This window comes from Heloderma suspectum, chromosome 11 (assembly GCF_057233095.1).
Source record: "Heloderma suspectum isolate Gila_16-S chromosome 11, 16-S_ref, whole genome shotgun sequence".
Taxonomy (NCBI): Eukaryota; Metazoa; Chordata; class Lepidosauria; order Squamata; family Helodermatidae; genus Heloderma; species Heloderma suspectum.
In genome coordinates, this window is record NC_139468.1 from 12439251 (window position 1) to 12465649 (window position 26399).

The 26399-nt window shown below is 46.4% G+C and overlaps 1 protein-coding gene across 2 annotated transcripts in view; it reads right to left on the bottom strand.

Annotated features, from left to right (window-relative positions):
• The window catches only part of STRA6 (signaling receptor and transporter of retinol STRA6), a 66443-nt gene that overhangs the window by 27338 nt on the left and 12706 nt on the right, over window positions 1-26399 (bottom strand). For both annotated transcript variants that reach the window (XM_084816408.1, XM_084816409.1), the window contains exons 2-7: window positions 22880-22976; window positions 13058-13133; window positions 11291-11376; window positions 8440-8579; window positions 7073-7239; window positions 4649-4774 (exon numbers count right to left, since the gene is read on the bottom strand). In XM_084816408.1, the coding sequence (XP_084672534.1) occupies window positions 4649-4774; window positions 7073-7239; window positions 8440-8579; window positions 11291-11376; window positions 13058-13133; window positions 22880-22968 (684 nt within the window). In that variant the 5' untranslated portion in view covers window positions 22969-22976. The remainder of the gene's footprint in view (window positions 1-4648; window positions 4775-7072; window positions 7240-8439; window positions 8580-11290; window positions 11377-13057; window positions 13134-22879; window positions 22977-26399) is intronic.

Here is a 26399-nt window from a genome sequence, read left to right on the forward strand (position 1 = left end):
CAATCAAGTCTGTATGGGTGAGTTTGTTCAGTTCATTTTTGTTTTAAAAGAACTTACCAAAATGCACGTTGTCTTTTATGAACAGGATTAAAAATGTGAGATTTTAAAAAATATGATTGTGGGAGAAAACAAAACTGACAGATGCACCTAACCAGGTGGAAGGCTTTGAGCGCTTCGCTCTTTAAAACTCCAGCTTTGAATCTTTGTGTATTCAGCCATGTTTGTGGTGCTGAAGAAAGGTGGCCATCTCTTTTTTCCCCTGATTGACTCCTCGGCTTTAACAGCTACATGCTGTTGAAGTACTAGTTCCCCTCTACTCAGCACTGGTTAGGTCTCATCTGGAGTACTGTGTCCGGTTCTGGGCACCACACTTTAAGGATGGAGACAAACTGGAGAGGGTTCAGAGGAGGGCAACAAAGATGATCAGGGGACTGGAAACACAGCCCTATGAGGAGTGACTGAAGGAACAGGGCATGTTTAGCCTTGAGAAGCGAAGACTGAGGGGAGATAGGATAGCACTCTTCAAGTACTTGAAAGGTTGTCACCGAGAGGAAGGCCAGGATTGCTTCTCAATCAGCCCAGAGTGCAGGACACAGAATCATGGGCTCAAGTTACAGGAAGCCAGATTGCGGCTGAACATCAGGAAAAATGTCCTGATTGTTAGAGCAATACGACAATGGAACCAATTACCTAGGGCTGTGGTGGGCTCTCCCATGCTGGAGGCATTCATGACGAGGCTGGACAGCCACCTGACAGGGATCCTTTGGCTTGGATTCCTGCACTGAGCAGGGGGTCGGACTCAATGGTCTTGTAGGCCCCTTCCAACCTTACTATTCTGTGATTCTATGCCAGGCAGGTACAACATGGTTCTCTCCGTGATGGGAATTGCTGAACCTATTGAATTAGGCCAGTGCAGATGGGTGAGATTTTTGTTCAGTTTTTGATGATACCTTACCAAAATCTGCAAATTTCTTCATAAATGGGATGGAAAGAACTGGAGGGTTTTTTTTAATTGAATGTGGGAGAAAGCAAAACTAACACATTCATCTGAGCCCAGGTGATGTGGATGCACTGCTATACGCAGGTCTTTCCATGGGTTGAATTCAACACAGGTGCAGCTTTTTCATATGTTTTCTCTCAAGATAGCTTTGAGATGACCTTTCTCTCTGTCCAAGTCACCCAGACAGCCCGTATTCCATCTAAAAACATAGGAAGCTGCCATATACCAGGCCAGACTGGGAACATAGGAAGCTGCTTTAGACTTAGTCAGACCCTTGGTCCATCAGTATTGTCGACACTGACTGGCAGCAGCGGCTCTCCAGGGTTTCAGGCAGGAGTTTTTCTAGCCCTTCCTGGAGATGCTGGGGATCGAACCTGGGGCTTGCTGAATGCAAAGCAGGGGCTCTACCACTGGGCTACGACCCCTCCCCTAATAAACTGTCCATTTTGCTACACCAGCTCAAAACATGGCCTGACCATTGAGTCAATGCTAAAGCAGTTCATAAAAGAAGAGAACAAAGACAGAGACGAGAGAGAGAGAGAGAGAGAAGACTCCACACTTGATCACTCAAATCCATATTTTTATGGAGAGGAGATGCATGCAAGAGGAACACATACCCTTGACTGACATTTAAAAAACAACAACGCACGTGCTTGCATGTCACCTTGGCATTTTGAGTACTGCCAAGTTGGCCAGGTTCCGTTCCCCGTTTCTATACAGCGTCTACTAGGATTTGTGCTCAGTCCAAAATCTTTCTGATATTTACAATGCCTTGTATAATTTGCACCTGCTTTGCGATGGAAACAGTTGGGAGTCGGAAACACAGGCCCCCATTAGGAAGGCCCACATGGTCAAGTGCTAATATCACAGCTCCATTTGCCATTTCAGAATCTCTGCCTGCATCCCTCCCCACAACCACGTAACAGTGAGCAAGTGGCTTGGGGAGCACGGACAAATGTTCATCTTGCTCCATTCTTCCCACGCAAGCTGAAAACAGTGGCGGCTGGTGACTCCAGCTCCAGAGGGGCAGTGGTTCCATCCTGGGTTTTAGTTACCACCAGCCAAAACTCGAATGGTGCTCTCCAAGCAGCTGAACCTTATCCCCAAAATGGGTTCAGCACCTTGGATAGCACCTTTAGCACTTTGGCTGGTTGCAACTAAAACCCTGAATGGAACACCCCCCTCCGGAACTGGAGTCACCAGCTGCCACTGGCTGAAACTGTAACAGAGCTTGAAAAACCACTTGTGTGTTGAACCTCTTTCAGCCTGAGGGCCACATTCCATTTTGGAGAAGCTCTTGAGGGCCACATTCCAGTGGTGGGCGGGGCGGGGCCAAAATACTAGCCCATCTTGGCTTATGGCTCTCCCTGCCAGTAGCTAAACTTTAGGAGATGCACTTCAACCCTTTCGAACAAGGGGAAAAGAACCACACATAAGCCAGGAAACCATCAAATGATTGGTGGGTGGGGGAAAGGAGGTGGGGCTAGGGGGAAGTGGGTGTGGCCATCTGGGCCTTCCTGGAGGGCTGGATTGCAACCTGAGGTTCTGCACCCCTGATGTAAAGATAGTGTCAAGAATGAATCTGAGCATGTGGAGATGTCTGGCAGCTCAGATTCAGAATCAGAATGGGAACAGCCAGAACAGGGTGAGGCTCCCTCCCCAGTGAGCCCAGATATAGAGAGACTTTCTTCCCAAGACCTTGACACACAGATGGCCAAGGCTGAACAGCTCCCCCATTCCTCCACCATGAGGACTCAAGTTTCAGAGGGAGAGGAGGAGGAGGGTGAGGGGCGTGACTTGAAGGATGCTAGGGTCCGTCGCAGATTGAAGCTGCAAAAGTTAGGGGCAGGGCTCAGACGCTCCACCAGGTTGGCCACTTGTGGAAGCCAATGCAGGAGGGAGCCACCCTAAGGGAGGGGCATCCATGCCAAGCAAGTCTGGCCAAGTTCTTGCCCAGACTGCTGGCAACTTCTTTAACTTCCACTTCGTCTCCGCTATTGGTATTCGTAGATGTGTGGATGAGCTGTTTCGTTGCAGTCAGAGTTTCCTAGAATCTGCATTTGTATTGAAGCTAGTCATTGACTAATAAAGTCGTGTTGGTCTGAATCCTTGTTTCTTTGAGTGTGCTGACTGCAAAGGGAGAGGACAAAGGAACAGACTGTGACAGACAGGGATGCATGAGGAACTTGAGCTGTGAGAGTTCCTATGTGGAACCACCAAATGTAGCAATGCAGCAGCAATATGCAGATTGGAACTTAGCATTTGCTAAGTTTGCTTAGCATTGGAACTTAGCATTTGCAGTGGAGGGAAGGGACACTGTTTAGTGACAGAGCGCCTGTTTTCCCTACACCAAGTCCCAGGTTCAGTCTCTTAACGGTGCAGGAGCAGGGCCGGTAACAACAATGGCTACAACAAAAGATGTCTCCCCCAGCTGGGGCTCCCACCTCCTGCTCTGGAAGCTCAGCCCGCAGTCTCAGAATGTGCGATCTGCTGTGCTTATCTAGTGTGGTGATGAGAGCAGTGTGGGGTAGTGGTTAGGTCAGGGGTCCCCAACCTTTCTGGACCCCTGGGCACATTTGGGAATTTGAGAAACTGCTGTGGGCACTGCCACAAAATGTCTGATCAGTGGATCACCACTTTGGCATCTGTTGCGTGTATGGATCCTAAGCCACATCTTATTCAGCAAAAAAGTTTGCTTTGTGTCTATTGGACATGGTAATGTCTCTTTCATAACTGTCTAATTCAGCTAATGGCTGGCGGTGCAATACAGGTAACGCTTCCTTTAAACGTATGTTTTGGCAATGTCCAGTAGTTGGTTTTTTGGGGGTAGGGTGGAGGTTATTACACAGATAAATTTTGTACTGGAACAGTCTTCCATATTCCCTGATGTACACACTCTTGGAGATTTCTGGGTTAAGAGCATTGGGCTGGGACTCAGGAGATCTGAGTTTGAGCCCCCACTCAGGCCAATGAAGCTCACTGGGTGACTTTGGGCCAGTCACTGACTTTCAGCCTAATCTACCTCACAGGGTTGTTGTGAGGATAAAATGGAAAAGAGCAGGATGATGTAAGCTGCCTTGGGTTCCCTTGCAAGAGGAAAAAAGGTGGGACATGCATATAATAAATAAAAGACATAGTGGCACAGCCAACGCACACTGCACATTACTTCACATGCTCCAGGAATGAAGGTCTGGCTGAAATGGAGCTGGTCGCGTCGTATTCTTAGAGAGCAACCCTATCCCCCCTGACAATGTCTGGGGAGCCATAGGATAGCTCAAATTCCTGGATTCAAGGTCAGAGACAGCACTTTGGCCTTGGACCCAGGAGTCTGAGTTGCCCTCCCCAGCCTCCTTCCCTCCAGCTCCACAGAGCCCGAGCTAGACAGGCACAAAAGCCCATCTAGCAAAAATGCAGAACAGGAGGAGCACAGAGGTGAAGATTGCCTCCGCACTCCTCCTGCTCTGCATAGGATGCCCATCAGCCTCCACGTTCGGAGGCTGATGGGCATGCAGATAGGAATGCACCCTTAGAATACCAGTTTTATTGGACCAATTGGGAAAATGAAGAGTGTTGCACTGTACCGTCTCCTACAGGCACTGTCGGTGCATCAACCCTTTAGCTTGACCTAACGATGCTGAGATGCATTACCTCGTCACCAGCCATCTTCTCCTTCTGTCTGAGGCTCCTGACAAGCTGTGATGGATACCAAAGGCTCAAAACCACAAGGCACAAAATGATGGGGAGATATGAAAGCAGGGAATAGTACCTATAAATCTGGGAGGAGAAGATAAGAATTAAAATAAAGGAGGACATTTGGTAAAAACAAAACCACACAGGACCATTGACATAAATTGCATTCCGTTCATCATCTCACTACAGCTCACAATGCTTCTCCATACAAGACTCGTAAAAATGTGACTGCTGTGGGTGATCAGGATTCTCTTCATGGAGACCACATTTGTGGATGAATGCAAAGCAAGAGAGACACCTTGCCTTGCCAGAGTTCTTTGTGTATTGTGGAGAACTCAGAGGGATCTCATTTCATGTTGGCCAAGAAAGGTTCACAGGAAGAGGCTCAGAAAAAGGTGCTTTCTCTGCCCTGGGCTTTTTTAGGAGTCAGACCAAAGCAGTAAGAGTCTCCATCACAGCTTTTAGCTGACAATTTTCCCCTGACAATCCCTTCCCCAAATCCCCAGGGACTTGGAGGCAGACTGGTGGTGGTGGTGGGACAGTTGGTTCATCTTACCTTGTGCCTTTGGAGGCACACAGAAGTGTGTGTGTGTGTGTGAATTTATTTTGAAGGGAACCAACCTAATTTGCACTTCTTGGACTAACATGTGGCTTGGAACACAGTTATCCTTTGGGTTACATGCTTCTTCAAATTCTGCGCCGCAATTTGCAGCTCAAAGGTGCATGCCAAAGATGGATACCTGTGGAAAGCTGTGTATGAAAATATGTGTGAATTTTGGTGTGGTTTTTTTTTTAAACAATATTGCAGAATGATGCAGAAATTGGATGGAAACAGATGGAACAGACTTATGATTTAATACATACAAAACCGACTCAACTGACACAAACCAGAAACACTGATTCATCCATAGCTAAAGAACTAGACTGATTCATTTACAGGAGTCATTGTAAACAAGGCTTTGTTCTCTGTTACACAGTTGTAAGTGGCTCCATCAAGTTTCTTTTGTGCAAAAAATGAAACAAAAAACATTGTATTGTGCTTTAAGCTTCTGGACATTTGGAGCTTTATCCTACACCACGAGGACAGGATGTTCAAGGGACCAGATTTACCCAGAGCACAGACAGCAAATGAATCCAGAGCAGAAGACAGCAGGAGGGGTCCTCATCTCATCCTCCCTTGGGATCCTGGTTCCCAGTTAGCCCCTTCCTTGTTGTCATGGTGTGTTTGTAGTGGAAATGAGGAAGACTATTGCATATCAAGGAGCAAGTGGCACATCACAGTTGTTCTCTCCCATGCCTCAAATGCACACGAGAGCCTCGCTTACGGCTGTGCCTGTATTTCTTGTCCAGGCCTAGTGGGTCTGTTGTATTATGCCGCCCCAATTGCACGCCTTTCCCCACCTGCTAGCTTTAGACGTTTGCCTGGGAAAACACGTAGGGCTTATCTGTAGCGAAGATGACCCAAGGTCGGTCGCTGTTTGTTATCATCATCTGCCTGGGCTGCCTGCCAATGGTTGAGGTTGGTTCTTTCTCCCAGCTTTGAGACCCAGGGGGTGGAGGTGGCTGACAGCAGCCAGATGCTGCCGCTGTCCATCTTCCCTTTGAGATGCGGTTTGGAACGGGGAGAAGAAAGAGCCCACAAAGCGTATATAGATCTCAGAGGGAGGTTTGAGATCGGGAACCTCTCTGGGGGCCTTTGGAGCTGTTCCTCACCGCTCTTATCTGATTTGCTGACCTTAAGATAAGAGTACAGGGTTCCCGGTGACTGAAGGAATGAATTATTTATGCTTTGAATGTATTGTCTGGCTTTTTCCTCCTTTATTGGCCTATTCTAGCAAAATAAACTTCTTTCCTTCACCCATTGGTGTGGTCATTACCTCTGGATATCCAAAAAGAACCATTGCTTATTGATAAAACAATTGGCAAAAGAGTGTTCCCTGACAGCAAGCTTGCAGGGGTTGAGTCTTGAGGTCTATAAAGCCAGGCTAAGGGTTGGGTTTTTTTTTTGCATAATCACAGGCCTACCTAAGCATCATGTATAATGGGAGTAGAAGCCAGAAGCCCCTTGTCCATTCTCTCCCACTTCCATCCAAACTTCCCTGCCGCCATTTTTAAGCAGCTCATGTCAAACAGGAGAAGCTGTCACAGTCTTCTATAGGAACATAAGAAGCTGCCTTTTACTGAGTTAGACCACTCGTCCATGATGTAGCCCAGTATTGTCAACATTGACTGGCAGCAGCAGTTCGGGGTTTCAGGCAGGATTCTTTCCTAGCCCTTCCTGGAAATGCTGGGAATTGAACCTAGGACTTTCTGCATGCAAAGCAGGGCCTCTACCACTGAGCCACGGTTCCTCCAACAATGTGCATCATCATTTGCCTTTACCTTGGGCGATTGAGGGCATTCCACCTTCTGCCAGAGATGGACCACGCAGTGGCACCAGGACAGCAAGCAGCCAAGGAAGTATCCAGTTCGGTGTCGGACTGAGGCACATGCAATTAATGGATAGTAGAAGGCAGGATAATAGAACAAAGCCATGATCTTCCAGTACTCTAGAGAGAGGGAGGTCAAGGGGAAGAGAAAGGAAAGGTTAAGAGCCTAAGCAGTACTGGACAAGCAGCCATTCAGTGATCTGGACCATGCCGACAGCATGCAGGGCAAGGTCAGTGGTGGGACTCCGAGAACTGTCTGCTAAGGGTGCTGCGTCCATCAACCTTCTCCATGCAAGAGAACTCATTGGTGGCAACTGACTTGTAGAGGTGTTGATGTATAAACCTGCCTGGGAATTATGGTGTCTACCCAATCCTTGAAACATTAACCCATATACTAAATGTATGTGGGCCGCTGTCAGCCTATGAATGGTAGATGTTCCTTTCAATCTTCTACATCCAGCAAGACAATTCTAATGTTCTTGTGAAGGATTGGAAACGTTCACAGCTCTTAACCAGGAGACCTAAGAATTGAATCTCCATATTCAATGGCAGCCAACCTATGTGTAATACCAGTTACTGGTGGAATGGGGCAGCAGGGAAGGACCATGCCCACCATGGAAAGAAGTTTATTCATAAAAGGTTGCCATAGTGGGCATGGCCAAGGGCTATTCCCTTCATGTCCTGCTTGTGGGCTTCTTGGAGGCCTCTAGTTGGCCACTGTGAGAAGAAGGATGTTTCGCTAGATAGACCTTGGATCTGATCCAGCAGGATCCTTCTACATGCCTCACATCTCATTCCTCTGGGTCTGCACCATGGTGCTGATGGGCTCCAATGTGCCTGCGGACACTTCTCTTGTTTCTTTTTTAATTATTATTTTTTAAACTGGGATGCTGCACAATGAAGTGCTGCCCTCCAGCACCATCTTTATCTGGGTTCAAAAGAGTGGTTTTGTGTTTTGGAGCTCAGATCCTCACCTCTGCCTTGTACTTAGATTCTTTGGCAAGTTCCTTTTCTTCTCATCTCACCATTTGCCTTGTGGGAAATGAGTGTTTTGTGATTGGCCATGCCCACTATGGCAGCCATTCTATGAATAGGCAAATCCCCCATGGCAGCCATTTTGTGAGAGTACCCACAATATTCTTTCAAAATTACAAATGTGCCCACTGACCCAAAAAGGTTGAGGACCCCTGCATGGAGTGCCCATTTGGAACCCATGAATGTCTTCGAAGTGGCTGGTGGTACATGCACCATAATGGAGTACTCCTACAGCAGTGTACATGGGCCTTCTCCTATACCCATGTATGCAACCCCTAGCATTACCTCTGTTCTGTTTTGAGGAGTTGGAGATGAAGGGCAGAGGATCATTATCCAGAACCAGCACACATAACGAGGAGAAGAGGATGCCAAACACAGCTACGGCCAGTCCCTTGCTTCCGTCTTCTTCTAAGAAATGCACAGGGCTGCAGCAAGCAGGGAAGCAGAAAGACTGGAATGAAAAAAGGAAAAAGTACCTGTGCCCACCAGTGGCATGCCTCTGCAGAAAGGTTTTTAATGGTGCTGTGCCAAATATGTATTCCACATTGTTTTTGATCATTCTCATTCAGTTTGATAGAAAATAAATTGCTTTCACTTTTTGTTTCAAAGAAGAAGACAGTTTTGGTGAAATTCTCATATGCTTACCTGAGTTACAAGGTGGCTGAGAGGTGTGTGTGTGTGTGTGTGTGTGTGTGAGAGAGAGAGAGAGAGAGAGAGAGAGAGTGTGTGTGAGTGAGAGAGAGAGAGAGAGAGAGACTGTCTTGTCCGTCCTGTCTTTCACTGGACAATCATCTCTCCAGTAGTCTGCAGCATCCTTGGCTTCCTGCACCTTGATTCAAGCCAAAGGGAAGATGTCATGGGGCTTTTTCACTTCAGGAAGTGTGGGCAGCCAGGAAGGCTGCAGAGCACTGAAGAGATGTGTAGCAGAAAGGAAACCACAACACACAACACCCTTGGAGACCTTGCAACAATATGGCAACCTCAAAAATACCAGCAAAAAAGAAATGCAAAAGAAATCCTAAAGCACCATGGGAATGAGGCAGAAAAATGGAAGGCACTTCCATGGGGGAAGAAAAATTCAGGAAATTGTGGGACATATTTTGGCATAGTGCTAGTTTTTAATCTGTATTATTTGCACATGCAAAACACCTGATTGACAATGGAAATTTAACCTTTTTCAGTACTAGGTCACACTGTTTGTGATCTAGCCCACAGGTGTAGGCAACCTGGTGCCCCTGAGATATTTTGAATAACAACTCCCATCATCCATGACCATTGGCCATGCTGGCTGGGGCCCATGGAGAGTTTATTTATTATTACATTTATATCCTGCCTTCTTGACTCTTGCAAGGAACCCAAGGTGCCATACATGACCCTCCTCCTCTGTTTTATCGTCACAACAATCTTGTGATGTAGGTTAGGCTAAGAGGCAGTGACTGGCCAAAGTCACCCAGTGAGCTTCATGGCTGAGTGCGGACTAGAACCTGGATCCCGAGTCCCAGTCTGGTGCTGGCTCTGAGGGGGGAGGGGGAGGGGAGCTCGGACTCCTGGGCCCAAGGTTGGAGTGCTGTTTCTGACCTCGAATCCGGGAATATGAGCTATCCTATGGCCCTCCAGACGCTGATTGGGGACCACTGGATTGCTCTCTAAGAATTTGATGAAACTGGCTCCATTTCAGCCAGACCTTCATTCCTGGAGTATGTGAAGTAACACACAGTGTGCGTTGGCTGTGCCAGTATGTCTTTTATTTATTACATTTATGTCCCACCCTTTTTCCCTCTTGCAAAGAATCCAAGGCACCTTAGATTGTCCTCCTCTTTTCCATTTTATCCTCAGAACAACTCTGTGAGGTCGATTAGACTGAGAGTCAGTGACTGGCCCAAAGCCACCCAGAAAGCTTCATGGCTGAGTGGGGACTAGAACCTGTATCCCCTGAGTCCCAGTCCAACACTCTGATCACTACATCAAACTGGCTCTCTGGAGGCAGCTTGCTCCTCTGTCTAACATAGACTTCCCCAATCTGGTGCCTTCCAAATATGTTGGACTACAACTCTCACAATCGCCAGGTATCTGGGGCATGCTGGGAGCTGTAGTCCAACACATTTACATTATTACAAATATATACATTTTTATATGTGTTTTTCATCCAAGGAACCCAAGGCGGATTAGGCTGAGAGTCAGTGACTGGCCCAAGGTCACCCAGTGAACTTCATGAGTGAGTGGGAATTAGAACCTGGATCTCCAGACTCCCAGTCCAACACTCTAACCACTATACCACACTGGTTCTCTGAGTTGTAGTCACAAGCATCTGGAAACTATCAGGGTATTTAATCCTGATCTTGCCAGAGCGATCTACTCTGATTGGTAGTGGTTCTCCAGGGTCATAGGCAGAGAAGAGCCTTTACCATCACCTGCAACTGAAGATCCCAAGGACTGAACCCTAGATCTTCTGCATGCAAAACATACACTCCACCCCTGAGCTGTGGTGCCTTCTGGCCCATCTGTGTGCAAGAATTTAGTCTTCCAAACCACAGAGATAGCAATATAGAGAGTGCAATTTGCTGACCCAGCAAATAACTGTTGGATCAGTGGGGTATTCATCATGTTTTTGGCATGCCCATTTCCCCAGGTCATCCCTCCTGGGATGCTGACTAGGATACAAAGCAGGACCTGGCTTACACTAGCAGGAAATATTAGGCGGACAGAACCTTCAAGCAAGCACAACAAAACGCATGGACACTTATCAGTGAGGATCATCAAACGCGCACTAGCCACTTTCCTATGTTCAGTGGTACAAGATCATGGTGGTGGCCCCACTTTGAGGGAGCATCTAGAAAGGTAGCTGTTGTTGGGCGGCCCATCGATACCCCCTTCCCCCAGAATGGGGATCTCCGCCTACTAGTTGAGGCAATGTACTATGTAGGGCACCAAAGCATCCTCCACCCTGGCCAATGAAAACACTGCTTAGACCTGCCTCTATCTTTGGAAATGTTGCCAGATAAATGGTTCACATACCTTTTCACCTTAAGGACTAGCAACATAGCAAATTTTTAAAAAGTTACAAATCTTAGACAGCAAACACTCGACTGGCTCTCCATGCCTAAGCTGAATTCAGGTAATGTACTCCAAGTGGTACCTCAGCAGTCCAGGTGCTCCATCCCAACAATGTTTATAGAGTTTCTTCCGTTTCACCAGCAGAGACAGAACCAGCAATATGGCCAGCTACGGGAAAAGAATATCTATAATCAATCATGGACACATATCATAAGCAATTCTGTAAGCCGTTTAGGGATCTTAGGGTATCAAGTGATATTCAAACAGTTAACTAACTAACTAACTAACTAACTAACTAACTAACTAACTAACTAATGTTTTCACAGCTCCATCTTGCCTTGAAGTGTATAATGGCTCACCAGGATATGGCTGCTGAATGAGCTGTGTGTGTGTGTGTGTGTGTGTGTGTGTGAGGGATGTACAAAAGTTCCGCCATGGATCTCGGGGAGGCCGAATGCCAATGCATTTGGCCCACCGAAATCGGTGGCGGAACGGCCCCCTGCCCCCCCTGGGACAGGACTTACCTTAGGCGGATCTTCCTGGCGGCGGTGGCTGTGGTGGCGGTTTGGCAGCTGTGGCGGCCGGTCTTTTGACCGGCTGCCACCACTGCCATTTCCAGGTAAAACAAAAACAAAAACAAAAAAAGTGATAGGCTACGTAAAGATTTACGTAGCCTATCACGGCTAGATTTTAAAAAAACACCGTGATAGGCTACGTAAAGATTTACGTAGCCTATCACGGCTGATTTAAAAACAAAAAACAAAACCGCACGTATGCAAATGGCGGCGCCCATGGGCGCCGCCATTTGCGTTCCTTATTTTGGCATGTCTTAGTCTAGGTAAGCATTTACGTAGACTAAGACGGCGAAAATAAGGGGAACGCAAATAGCGTAGCGTCTACGCTATTTGCGTTCCCCTTATTTTCACCGTCTTAGTCTACGTAAATGTTTACGTAGACTAAGACGTGCCAAAATCAGGAATGCAAATGGCGGCGCCCATGGGCACCGCCATTTGTGTACGCGCGTTTTTGTTTTTTGTTTTAAATCAGACGTGATAGGCTACGTAAACATTTACGTAGCCTATCACAGCTGACTGCAGGGACGCAAACGGTGGCGGCTATGGCTGCCACCATTTGCATCCCTGCTAGCCAGCGCCCGGATGTCCGGCTGGTGGCGGAGCCGGCCGGCGGCTCCGCAGAATCGCTGCGGAGCAGAGCCGGCCGGCCAGGATTCCAGGGGGGAGGAACGGAGTTGAACATTGAACATTTTATTCAATGGGTGAAAATAGATACAAAAATGCAGATTTTAAAAAAATGCATACAGAAATGCGTAAAATTTTTCAAGTGGGCTAAATCAATCTCTATCTCTGTCTCTATCACAGTGTGATGTAGAATCAGGATGGAATAAACTTAGCACTGGAAAAATGAGAACCTGAGCAAAACTGAGCTTGAGAAATTCACCCATCTCTAGCTGGACTGGACAGACCTTTGGTCAGATCCATTAGGGCTCTTATATTCTTGAATCAGTGCCCTATTCTATACCATCATGGAGAGAGAGAGAGAGAGAGAGAGAGAGATTTTGCATAATCAAGGAACATGTTTACAACAATGCTATCAAATTAGTTAGCATAATATTTCAGTGTAGTTTGCCAGTTTTATGGACCTCACATGCAAGTGAAGTTAACGATGCAAGGCCTCATATACAAATTAGCAATGTCTCCTCTCTCTCTCTCTCTCTCTCTCTCTCCCCCCCTCACTTTGCCACTTTGGCTCACAGTGAGACCTTATCTTCTTGAGAAGTGGCCTATGTGGTCTACCCTCATTAGCACAAGACATCTTACAAGATACTTACTGATACTGGAGCCATGCAGGCATGGTAGAGAGCATAAGGGATTGTAGGATCGCAGACTGGGATAACATGAGCCATGCTACAGGAAAGAGAAAGGCAACATAGTTGTAAAAATATATCAGCTTCAAAAAAAGGATGATGGGAAGATTTGAGGGCTGTAAAATATTATTAAAATCAGTGGTGCCTGGCGAAGAGGAGGATTTTGCATACGGTATCATTCCACCCTTAGGGGACAAAATACTTATTTCATATCTCTGGCAAGAGGGCCATTATATGAACTAAGTAAAGAAAAATCTATGTCATGAATCCAAAGCCCGTTTTTTAGTTCCTTGGAAGACGGGGGTTTGGGGGTTAGGGTTTACATACATTATGCTAATAGGAGGCAATCTATATTAAAATTAAAAGGAATCCAAGAAAAAAGAGCAACCAAATTAACCAATGGGGAGCTAAAAGGGCTGGCTTTGTGAGCAGAGATTAAAAGCACTAAATACGCATAACGTGATTAGATAATGACTAGGGGAGATGGAGAACCATGGACAATTTATTTGAAGAGTCAAAAAATGCACCGGGACAGATAAAGAATTCGTTAAGGTGGGTCCCCAACAATCATTACTAAGGCTAAGAGGATTTCATTAAGCCGTCGGGACTTCGAGAACAACGGAGAAGCTGTTTAACAAGACAACCAAACTGCAGTGGAACGTTGCTACAGAATAGTTGGAATGGAATGACAGTTTGTGGATATCAAACAGGGGCTTGCAGACTTCGTCACAGGAAGCCTCCCCATGTAAAGAACAAGTACTGTAAGTTTTGAGAGCATGGCTTCATGGGACACGATGTGACTACCCTGCTGAAGTTAAGTAGACCCTGGCCTGGTCAATTCTTGGATGGGAGACTCTTTGGGAATTACCATATATGCCAACTTGAGTTCTATCATGGAGAGAGAATATATATATATATATATATATATATATATATATATATATATATAAATAAAAAAAAATAAAAATAAAAATAAAAATAAAAATAAAAATAAAAATAAAAATAAAAATAAAAATAATAGGATTGCTGATGGTTTTGACTGCAATTGTTTTTGGTTTTAGTTTTTCTTTTTTCTTTGGGTGAGATGTCTTTTATTATCATCACGGGCTTTTATTAATTCCTATGTTTATTGTTGTGTTTTTTATATCAGGGATGAGGAACTTCCGGCCCATAGATCTAATTTGGCCGACACAGGTTCTGCATCTGGCCCGTAGAGGCTCCTTGGAATCCTGCAGGAGGTGGCGCTTGGTCCAACCCCCCCCCCTTGGAGGAATTTCCACTGTTATCTCCAATCTCAGATTGGAGATAACAGTGGGGATTCCCCTGCATGAAGTTCCCTGGAACAACTGGGATAGGGAGCAGTGTACTGGGAGAAGTGGCCAATCTTCCCAGGGCTGGCCAAGTGGCTTTGTGCACCACTGCTTCTCTCACACTGTCCAAGTCCCTTTCTTCTTGCTGAGAGACACATGGAACTCTATGCCTCTCCCAGCATAGAGAAAGGTGAAATGGGTTGGGGGTGGGGCTATGCCATCGGTGGGTGTGGCCATGACCACTGCCATCATCTGGCTCACAGAGGGCAATTTGGCCCCCAGTAGTGTTCTGTACCAGTGGATTATATTATATTAAAAAAAGCAGGCAACTTGGTCGGTCCATTTTTATTCTTGTCCATGATAGAAGATATATGGTAAAGGTATGAAAGAAATAACTGGAACATTTTATTATGGTAGAGAAGCTATGGAAAGCAGGACCCCACCCTCCTGTTCAGAAGGGGAAATCACTCGATGGGTCCCAATTATTGCCATCTGCCAAATCAGCACAGCCCCAGTTGACAGTATCCAGCCCAGTATTGAAGCTTAGAGAGTGTCTTGACCTACACAGGTGAGGATTACAACCCCAACCGCAGAGTTCTTCTCTAGCTCAGATGGTCTCATCCAAGCCAGAAAGGAATTCAGCAGAGAAGTCACTGTAGGTTCCCCAAAGGCTGCCTAGCTTGCTGCAGGACCAGAGTGCTGGAGGCACAGGAGACAAGATGCCAGAGAAGGCATCCTGGAGGCACAGGAGACAAGATGCCAGAGAATGGCTGCAGGAGGCCCTGATTTGAGACACCACACCTGCTGCCCTTGCTGCCTTAGAAGAAGCCAAGCTACTTCCCCCAGAATTGGGAAATTGGTTTGGAAGAAACCATCCTATCTGAATCTGAGCATGGGAAGCTCGCCCATTGGTAGTTGTTGCAGCAGTGAGCAGGATTGTGACCCTTGGTTTCCCTTCCAGAGCTAGCAATTCATCTATTTATATAGCATTATTGATTATATCTATCTATATGTATGTATGAATTGCTTTTGCACTGTCAAGGATAGGCTTATTGGGACAAGGGTCTCCCTCCTGCTTAAAGTGCAATGAGAACAGGATTTCAGAAGAGACTCACAGCAGGATGCTAGTTTTGTCTACCCGGGGTGGGGGTGGGGGGAGAGAGAGCACAGTCCAACTCTTTGTTGCCGTTTGTCAGCACATCCAACTTCTTCCAAACCCAGAAGGGCATAAAATTACAACCTGTGAATGGAGCTTCAGTCAAAGCCTTCCTGGGATCTGAATGCAAAGACATGCTTTGTGCCCAGTATGAGCTGTGCCGTTTTGGAAAGGACCAAGTTAAATCAGGAGGCATCTCATTTCAGGATGCTCGCTTTAAGCCAGCTAGGGAAACCACTACAGCTTTTTGGTTCAGCCTTTGGTTCAGGTTCCGCCGTGATGCTGGTTGTGTTCCAGTCCAAGCCAATAGAAGGTTCTGCAGAAGTGTGGGGTGAGCCAGGACCCAGAAGCTGTGGGATCCACCAGCAGCCAGGACCAAAGAGCAAGTAAGGTCTTCAGAGGATGAGCCCAGAAGCAGGGTCAAGGATCAAGCCAAAGGTTTGGGCCAAGGAATAATGATACAAGAATACGACAGAGCTCAGGAAGGGCTTGTGGTTCAAATAAAGCTCAGCTAGAACAGGAAGTCCTTTTATACTTCTTCCTGCCTAGAAGGATGTGATGAGCAGCCTGGGTGGGCGCACTCAGGCCAAGGCCTAAAGGTACTTCAGAGAAGCTGCCAGTGGTTCGCCACATGGTGGGGCAGCCACATATGGGTCATCATTCCTGACACCCCCTTCAGAATTTCTTTGCGCCCCTATCAGGGGCTGGAGTCTCCTGGGGCCCTGCTTTATGTTCCATCCTTGAGGGCAGGGATGGGGATCATGGAAAAATGAATGGAGTAGCAAATCAGGGGGAAACAGAGTCTTACTCTCCAAAAGAAAGATGTTCTTAGCTCCTTTTAAAAACATATTCTTCAGTTGCACTGATTTATTTGATTTGATTTGTACTCCACATTGCTGCCAAACAAAAGGACACTCATGATGGCTTGCAATCATAAATAAAACCTGATGAAAACAATACTAAAACAAATGCATTGCAACAAGTAAAAACACAACCATAACAGAATAAAAACAGAATAAAAACAGCATCCAACCCAACTGACCCGCTTACATGCCAAAAGCTTGCTTGAATAAAAAGGTCTTTGCCCGCTGGTGAAAGGACAGCTGGGAGGAAGCAATCTAGCCTCTCTTGGCAGGGAGTTCTACAACCTGGGAGTGGCCACCCAGAAGGCCCTCTCTTGACATGCCACCAAACATGCCTCTGAAGGTAGCAGTCTCGAGAGAAGGGTAGGCTCATGTGGGAGAAGGCGGTCTTTCAGGTAACCTGGTCCCAAGCTGTATAGGGCTTTATAGGTCATGACCAGCACTTTTGAATTCTGCCCAGTTTATTTGGCGCACCTCCAAATGTTGGGACCCTCTGTGGAATAAATGAGTACACGTGCCCATTTTATTCCCCCCTCCCAACATCAAACGCCTTGCAATTTAGGACTAGAAACTTGGAAGTCTGAGCTCTTCCAGTGCCTTTGACCTAGCCAGCACCCAACACAAACTGACCAAGCAACTCACAAGACACCCCCCCCCAAAGTGGGGTGAACTTTCAGTTTATGTAGGGTACTAACCAGCCTGAGAGCGCATCAGCCTGGGACATTCTGTCTTCCAAAGCATGTGCTCCACCACTGAGGCACCCTTCGTCCCACAGAGGTACAGCTTCACATGTTCTCAGGCAGAAGTTAAGAACATAAGAACAGCCCTGCTGGATCAGACCAAGGGTCCATCTAGTCCAGCATTCTGTTCATGCAGCAGCCAACCAGCTGCCTGTGGGAATCCCCCAAGCAGGACATGAGTGCAACAGCACCCTCCTGCCCAGGTTCCCCAGCAACTGGTGTGCATAGGCCTACTGTCTCTGATACTGGAGGGAGCATAGAGCCATCAGGACTGGGGGGTTCATCACACGGAGCTTTTATCCTGCTATTGAGATGGCTCTGGCATGGAAGATTGCGGGCTCTTTAGATGATGCCGTTACCCTCCAGGGTGTCTCCCGCAATTTCACCCAGTCTATCCCGTGTTTTTCCCAAACGCAATAAATGTGGTATTTTTTCCAGCCCACAGAACAGGAGCAGCATGACTTCCCCATGAAATTCCCCAATAGTGGAAGAAACCGCTCTGTCTGCCTGCTGTGGCCATTTGTTTTCAGTTGCTGGGGGCGCGCACCGTCAGGATGACGAAGGCATTGAGGATAGGAGCGGGGCTTGCAGGGGCATATTTGTCAGGCGCAAGGGCAAGAATCGCTCAAGTCTTGCTGAGGAAAGACTTTCCTCGATTCCCAGGTGTCTGCCATGTAAATGCTGGAGCACATTTCTCAGATGGAGGGAGAAGAGGGTAAAATGCCTCCCTGCAACAAAGGGAGACACATCTGATCCCCCACCCCACCAAGCTCAGAAGCAACGTCCTCTGTTGATTCAGAGCAACCCATTAAGTTCAATGGGGCTTACTCCCAAGTTGCAGACTTACAGGGCGATCTTATGTCTACTCAGAAGTAAGTCCCATTGAGGTCAATGGGGTTTACTCCAACGTAAGTGTGCCAAGGGTTGCAGACTTATGGCACAATCTTACATTTTATGTCTACTCAGAAGTGAGTCAGAGGTTTCCTGGGGGCTGCGAGAAAAGAGTACAGCAGAAGTTAAGCTACGGGGAGGGAGGGAGGCACTCCCTCCATTCAAACCACATGTCTGCAGTGGAAAGGAGCCCTTCCTAATCCCACAAAGAAACTGAAAGCAGGAAGCTCTGGAAAGGAAGTGGATTCTTGCGGGGTTTTTTTTTTTTTTGCTTAACGTAGAAACACCCTAGTAGCCATTCAGTGCCTTACCCTCCATGAATTTGCAGAAGGATTCTAAGCAGCCACCACAGTAAGAAAGAGAGAGAAGGAAGAAATTGTCGCACAACCACCAAGCTCGCTCTTTTCCGTGTCGGAAGGTTATTATGGGATACCATGTCACACTGTGGCAAGGGAGCACTTTTAAGTAGCTGAGCTCCTTAAAACTAAAGGCAGCCAACTAAACCTGCTTATTCTTTTGTTAGTGGTTTGGGACAATTATGCTTGAGCTAAGCCAAATATTCTTCTCAGGACATTTCTTCTTGAAAGTGTGCATGTGCATGTGTGTGTGTGTGTGTGTGTCTGTGTGAGTGAGAGAGAGAGAGAGAGAGAGAGAGATGGATGGAGGGATCACCTGGCATCATAAAAAAGCAGTCAGCTTGAGCAGGGCCAGCTCTACCATTAGGCAGAGTGAGGCACTTGCCTTGGGCAGCAGATGATGGGTGGGGGAGTGGCAGCTCCTCAGCTGTTTCTCCTGAGCCCCCCAGCCATTCCCTGCCATTGGGGGACAGAACCAGGTGCATCTTACAAGCCCTAAACTGGGCTGCTGCTCTCAGTTGCAGTGGAGGATGCTATCCTGTTGCCAGTGTTGAAATAAGATTCATCTTTCCAGTTCCTTGGCTTCAGGCAGCAAACTGTTTTCGGCTGGACTTCAGAGCAGGGGCAAGTTTGCTGGTACGTTGGCAGCACCCTTTATGCCGGCTTGTATCCCTGCCCTTGAACTAGCCGAAATGCCCAATGCTGCAGCATTGCTTCCCATTTTGCTTAACGCTTTTGGATGTTGCAGCTTCGCTTGGTTTAAGACAGGGTACAGCTCAGGTGAGAGCATTTGCATAACTCTTAAAAAAAAAAAAAAAGGAACTGTTTTCAATGCTGCTCCGAGTGATACAAGAGCTGGTCATGCAAGAGGCACAAACATGTCACACTTCCCCTACACCAGAAGTGTCGGATCTCTTTCAGCCCAAGGCCCAAATTCAATTTTGGAGATGCTGGGGGGGGCATACCAGTGGTGGGCAGGGCTGAAGACAAAAGGCCAAAATACCCCAAACACCAGCACATTTTAGCTTGAAGCTTTTGCTGCCAGTAGCTAAACCTTAGGGGAAGAATTTCAACTTTTTAGAATGGGAAAACAACTACACATAAACCAGGAAACCAACAAATGACCAGTGGTCAGGAGCAGGGCCAGAGTGAGGCCCCAGGGAGGCCAGATTCAGCCCACGGGCCTGAAGTTCAACACCCCTACCCTATGCCATGCGAAGAGAAAGAGGAAATACAGCTGCTGATTCTTAGCGGCAGTTCCAGTGATCCCAGCAGCACATTTTAAGACGAATCATGGAAGCCAGAGTCACAGGGCAATCATGGAAGCCAGAGATGCAGGACTGGGCCAAGATATCTTGTTGTCTGAGGCAAAGAACAAGATGACAACACACCTGTCCCACATGTTGGGTAAAAAGGAGGAACCTGGGAACTACAGACCAGTCAGTCTGACATCAATCCCTGGGAAAATTCTGGAGCAGATCATAAAGCAATCCATCTGGAAGCACCTTGACAACAATGCCGTGATGACTCGAAGCCAACATGGATTTGTCAAAAACAAGTCCTGCCAGACAAATCTGATCTCATTTTTTGATCAAGTAACCTCCCTTGTGGACCGTGGGAATGCTGTAGACATCATATACCTCGACTTCAGCAAAGCTTTCGACAAAGTGCCCCGTGATATCCTGATGAGCAAACTAGCTCGAAGTGGGCTAGATGAAACAACGATCCGGTGGATCCACAGTTGGCTACAGAATCGGACTCAAAGAGTGCTTATCAATGGGACCTTCTCAAGCTGGGGAGAGGTAACGAGTGGGGTACCGCAGGGCTCAGTCCTGGGCCCAGTGCTCTTCAACATTTGTATTAATGACTTGGAGGAGGAGGTGCAGGGAATGCTGATCACATTTGCAGATGACACAAAATTGGGCGGGATAGCTAATACTTTGGAAGACAGAAAAAAAATTCGAAGTGATCTGGATAGACTGGAGCGCTGGGCAGAAAACAACAGAATGACATTAAATAGGGATAAATGCCAAGTTCTGCACCTAGGAAAAAGAAACCAAATGCACAGTTACAAGATGGGGGATACGTGGCTCAACCACACTACAAGCGAGAAGGATCTTGGAATTGTTGTCGATCACAAGCTGAATATGAGCCAACCATGTGATGTGGCTGCAAAAAAGGCAAATGCTCTTTTGGACTGCATTAATAGAAGCATAGCTTCCAAATCCCGGGAAGTACTAGTTCCCCTCTACTCAGCACTGGTTAGGCCTCATTTGGAGTACTGTGTCCAGTTCTGGGCACTACACTTTAAGAAGGATGCAGACAAACTGGAGAGGGTTCAGAGGAGGGCAACAAAGATGATCAGGGGACTGGAAACAAAGCCCTATGAAGAGAGACTGAAAGAACTGGGCATGTTTAGCCTTGAGAAGAGAAGACTGAGGGGAGATAGGATAGCACTCTTCAAGTACTTGAAAGGTTGTCATAGAGAAGAAGGCCAGGATCTCTTCTTGATCATCCCAGAGTGCAGGACACGGAATAATGGGCTCAAGTTACAGGAAGCCAGATTCCGGCTGAACATCAGGAAAAACTTCCTGACTGTAAGAGCAATACGACAATGGAACCGATTACCTGGGGAGGTGGTGGGCTCTCCCACACTGGAGGCCTTCAAGACGAGGCCGGACAGCCATTTGTCAGGGATGCTCTGACTTGGATTCCTGCATTGAGCAGGGGGTTGGACTCGATGGCCTTGTAGGCCCCTTCCAACCCTACTATTCTATGATTCTATGATCTATGTAGAAGCCAAATGGACTAGCAGTTGGTGCTCACGCCAACCCTGCTGATGGGACAACATCCTTCACTGCACGTGATGGCAGGCTAGCCCAGGGGGCACAAGGTGTGTTGCATGGCACACACAGATCTGTACTCCAGCTGTACCCCCAGGCACTTGCCCCCTGAGTGGTTGCCTCACTCTGCCTTATGCTAGGGCCGGCCCTGTACAGCTACATCCTCGGAGAGTTCAGTTTATGGGTTAAAGTTCTCCAAGTAAAAACTAGTGATGGACAAATCTGTCCATTTCACTTACTCCCACACTTATTTTTTTAAAAAAAAATCTCTAGTTTTTCCTGTCCCATTTATGAAGAAACTGGCAAATTTTGGTAAATTCCTATTAAAAAGAAATGGAATGAAATTCTTGCCCAACCCTAGTAAAAAAAAAAGAAAAAAAAAGTTCCTCCTCCACCGCGCTACCACTTCCAGAGATGGTCAGGATGTATAACGTGGCTCTCATTGATATTCTACAAGCAGATCCAAGCAAATCTTATAAATCCATCAAAACTGATGTCGAGCTGAAATGCACTTTCTAACTTCTCCACCCTGTTGACAGCCTTTTTTTTTTTTTTTTTTTGGAGGGGGAGAATTGGCTATTTGGAGGAGTACAAAAAGGCTATTTTTGGAGGGGTACAAAAAGGGACAAAGTCACACTGTGGCCATTTGAGGAGCATATTGTAGCCAAATTGGAGTGAGGTCAGGAGCAGAGAGTAATGATTCCTGCCCTCATTCTGCCATCTTCAGAGTAGAAAGTATTGAGGGAGTGGACTGGGCAGAAAGAGGTAGCATGAACATTACCATAGCCAGGATCAGATCAACGGGCAGTGGCAGTGGCAGAGACGAGAGAGAGAGAGAGAGAGAGACAGAGTGCCCTGGATTTGAGCTGAGAAAGTTCTCAAAAAAACTTTTCAATTCAGCCCCAGTTGCATATATCCTCAATAATTCTACCCATTTAGTCCCAGCAATGTATTAATTGCTCTATAGAACATCAGTGGCATGATCTCTGCCAAGCATGGTTAAAGCATAAAGCAAAGAGAAGATAAACTGAAAGAAGACCATGCTGAAGAAGATAAATCAGACCTTAATAAAGAAATGGAACTGGGGTAAAAGAGGATTCAAATATTGCTGAGAAAACATGGATTGTGGCTCATGTTAAAGCAAATATCCGCAAATATTCAAATTCACCAAAATCCATCCTCATTTCTTCAGTCAAAATGTTGAGATGTATTCATGGTTATGCCATGCATCAAATATGAAGATCATTAGCTGTCAACTATTACATGCTAAATGTTCCTACCATGTTCTCTATAGATACTACATGCTTTTGAATGTTAGCTATCAAATATGGTCAAATGCCATTGTGTGCCCTCAAGAAATACTTTCAAACACCATTACAAGCCAACTCTGAAATATCAAAATGCTGGAATAAAATAATGTCAGACACAGGTATCAAATATTCAGCCAATACGGGAGTATTTTGAGAAGATTTTATATAAAAATTCACACACAATTTGAGAGCAAGTTTTAGGAACCAATTCATTTTGGCTCTAGGCAGGGAGGGAAAATATTGTTCTCCTGCTGAAACACATTTCCCACTCAACAACGTAGGTATCACACTTGGGAAGCAAATGCATTAATACTCACTCATCTTGGGTTCCAGTTGGTTCAGACATGTACCAGTTATCATCGTAAGCAATGGCCAGGTCATCATTCTCCAGCCCTTGTGTAGACATCTCCTTTTCTTCTTTCCAGCAGGGTAAAAACAAAGGATAATAACAATATTTTTTTTAAAAAAATCTGGATGCTGTTCTTTAGCTACAGATTTAATCGCCCTCTGAGGTTCGTACCAGCACTTGTCCTGTAGCTGATTCACTTTGGCTGCCAAGTTAAAAAACCTGTTATGCTTAGCTGCAGGAGTTATATGGCTCTACACACAAGACCCCCCTTGCCTTTCATTTAGCTGCCTCCCCCCCCCACTTGCTCTGTAGAACTCAGTTCAAAGTGACTTTGCACTGTTTCAACAGCTGATGAGAACAAAGGAGGAGGAAGGGAACAGAGGCTGGCAGTAAAGAAAAAAAAACTTGCTCATGAGAGACTAGGTCATGACTGGAACAAGGAGATGAAAGGGACTAAAGATTCGTGGAACTGGGTTTTCTCCAGTGTTTCTGAGTGTGTGTGTGTTTTCATTGCTTAACGGAGCGTACGTGACTCTCAGTAGTAGTTCAGAGGAATCAGGATTTTTTACAAAAAGAGGCAGATCAAGGAAGATAATAATAATAGTGAGGGAAGTCAGTTTGCAGATCATTCATGCTCTGCCAAACAAGATAAAAGATCCCAGAAAAGTAATCCTCCCACCCTTCTGAATCCGTATGGACTTTTTGCAAACAACTCTGTCATCCAAGAGGAATGGATGTTGGTTTTGAGATACTGAATTGGGAAATTCCATGGATTGATCTGAGAGCCAATGTAACCAGGTGGTCAGAGTGGCAGCTGAGGTTCTAATCTCCCGTTGAGCCATGAAGTGCACTGAGGGATCTCAGGCTGGTTGCCTTCTCTTTGGCCAAGCCTACCTTTCAGGGTTGTTGTTGTTGGTGATAAAATGGGGAAGGGGAGAACTATGTAGGCCCCCCTGAGCTCCCTGAAGGAAAAGCGAGATATGAAAATAATAAAAGAATGTGGCTGCAATCCTATGTCATACTTACCCCGGAATTAAATTCAGTGGGACTGACTTCTGAGTAGACAAGTATGGGATTGTGCTGGAAATCATGTCATTCCATGGCATTGCCTGTTCAAGAATCTTACTATATAGCAGGGCTGGGAGAGACCTTTCTCTTCTGGAGATCCTGGAGAGCTGCAGCGAATCAGAGCTGCCAGTACTGGGCTAGATGGACCTATGGTCTGACTCAGTCTAAAGTGGCATTCCATGGTTAGTGATCCCCCCCCCAACTCTCAACGACACAGTTGTCAAAGGAGGATTCGTTAGCCAGGGCATGCTTTAGCACAGGAGTGGGCAACTCCCTCGGAGTGCCTCCTCAGAGGGAGGCTCGGAAGGTGGCAACAAGGGAGAGGGCCTTCTCAGTGGTGGCTCCCTGACTCTGGAATGACTCTCCCCACTGAGGTCTGCCTGGCACCAACACTGTCATCTTGGCAGATTAAGACTGCCCTCTAATCCCAGGCATTTAATGGCATATGATGGGTTACTTCTGTCAGCTGTCTTGAACAGGTCTATTATTTCAATTGCATACTGAAATTGTTTTTAGCTGTTTGAATTGTTTTAAATTTTGGACGTTAAAAGTTTTTAGATTGTGTTTTATTATAATGTTGTTTAATGTTGTGGTCTGCATTTTTTTCAGCAATTGTTGTGAACCCTCCAGAGAGCTTCGGCCTACAATTCCAGTGATCCCTCACTATTGGCTATGCTGGCTAGGGCTGATGGGAGTTGTAGGCCGACATTTCTGGAGGGCCACAAGTTGCCAACCCCTGTTTTAGGTGAAAGGTGGAGGTTGTGGCAACACTGCCAGAAACACAGCCCAGGTCTCATAGAATGTTAGAGCTGGAAAGGGACCTTGGAGGTCAACTAGTCCAACCACCTGCTCAGTACAGGGATCTTATTTATTTCTAAAATAAATAAGGGATCCCAGGGAGGTGCATGCAACATTAAAGCAAGCAAGCAAGCAAGCAAGCAAATCCAATAGAAAAACCATACAATTATACCTTCAAAGACAAATTAAAAACAAGAACTCTTCAACCAGAAAGCTGAACAAAACCGCAACAATCAATTTAGTTTAAAAATAAATTTAGGGTGCAATCCTATGCACGTTTAGACAGAAAAAAAATCCTATAACTCCTAGCATAGTTATAGGACTTTTTTCTGTCGAAACATGCATAGAATTGAGCTCTAAATTTAAATTTTAAACTGGTAATGTTCTAAAATGTTAAAATGCTTGGGCAAAAGGAAACATTTTAATTTATCATAATGACAGCATCCCTGACAGATGGCCTTCCAACCTCTGCTTAAATACCCCCAGCAAAGGAGAGCTCAGCAACTCCGGAGGCAATCTGCTTCACTGCTGAACAGCCTTCAGGGTATTTCTCATAATGCTTGACCGAAATCTACCCCCCTTCTAATTTCCACCCATCTGTTCTTGTCCTGCCCTCTGGAGCAATGGTGAACAAGCTGGCTCCGTCTCCTGCGTGGCCCATCAGATATTTGAAGATCGCTATCCTGTCTCCCCGTAATCTTCCTACCAAGTACCAGCCAAACACCTTCCTGCTAAAGTGAGGCCAGCCCTTAACTTCACTGCCTTTCAACATAGCATTAACAAATTCCAGCCATCTCTGTAGAGAACGAGACACTCCCCTCATCTGACTTATTAGGCATGGAATCATTTGGAGAGAAGGGGGTGGAGGGCGGGCTTGGTCGTACGTACAAAGCCAGTTTCCTCAGGCTGAGGAGCTCCATTTGGACTGCTCTTCCAATTACGGGAGGAGGATTGGGGGCCCCTTCCTAAAATGCAGAAATGACATGCTAGAGGTACAAAATTGTGCATGGTGCAGAGAAAGTGGATGGGGAGACATTTTTTCTCCCTTTTTCATAATACTACAACCTGGGGTCATCCCATGAAACTGATTGGTGGGAGATTCAGGACGGATAAAAGGGAGTCCTTCCTCATGCAGCGCAGAGTTAACTATGGATTTCGCTACCACAGGATGTAGTGATGGCCACCACTTTGGATGGCTTTAAAAGGGAACTGAACAAATTCCTGGAAGAGGAGGCTATCAACAGCTACTAGCCCTGACAGCTCTATTGTACCTCCAGTGTAAGAGGCAGTAAGCCTATGCACACCAGTTGCTGGTGTGCAACTGGTGTGCATAGGCAGGAGGGTGCTGTTGTACTCATGTCCTGCTTGCGGGTCTCCCGTGGGCATCTGGTTGGCCACTGTGTGAACAGAATGCTGGACTAGATGGGCTCTTGGTCTGATCCAGCAGGGCTCTTCTTATGCTCTTAGCTATTCCATCATTTCTTCCTTTTTTGTGGAAAGAAAAAGGACAGGACAAGTAGTAGGAGAACACAGGAGGGTAACTTACAAGTTGAAGACAATGGCATCTGGGCCCCCTGTGAAAGAGAACCCACACATTTCCAGTAAATCTAGCAAACCTTTCT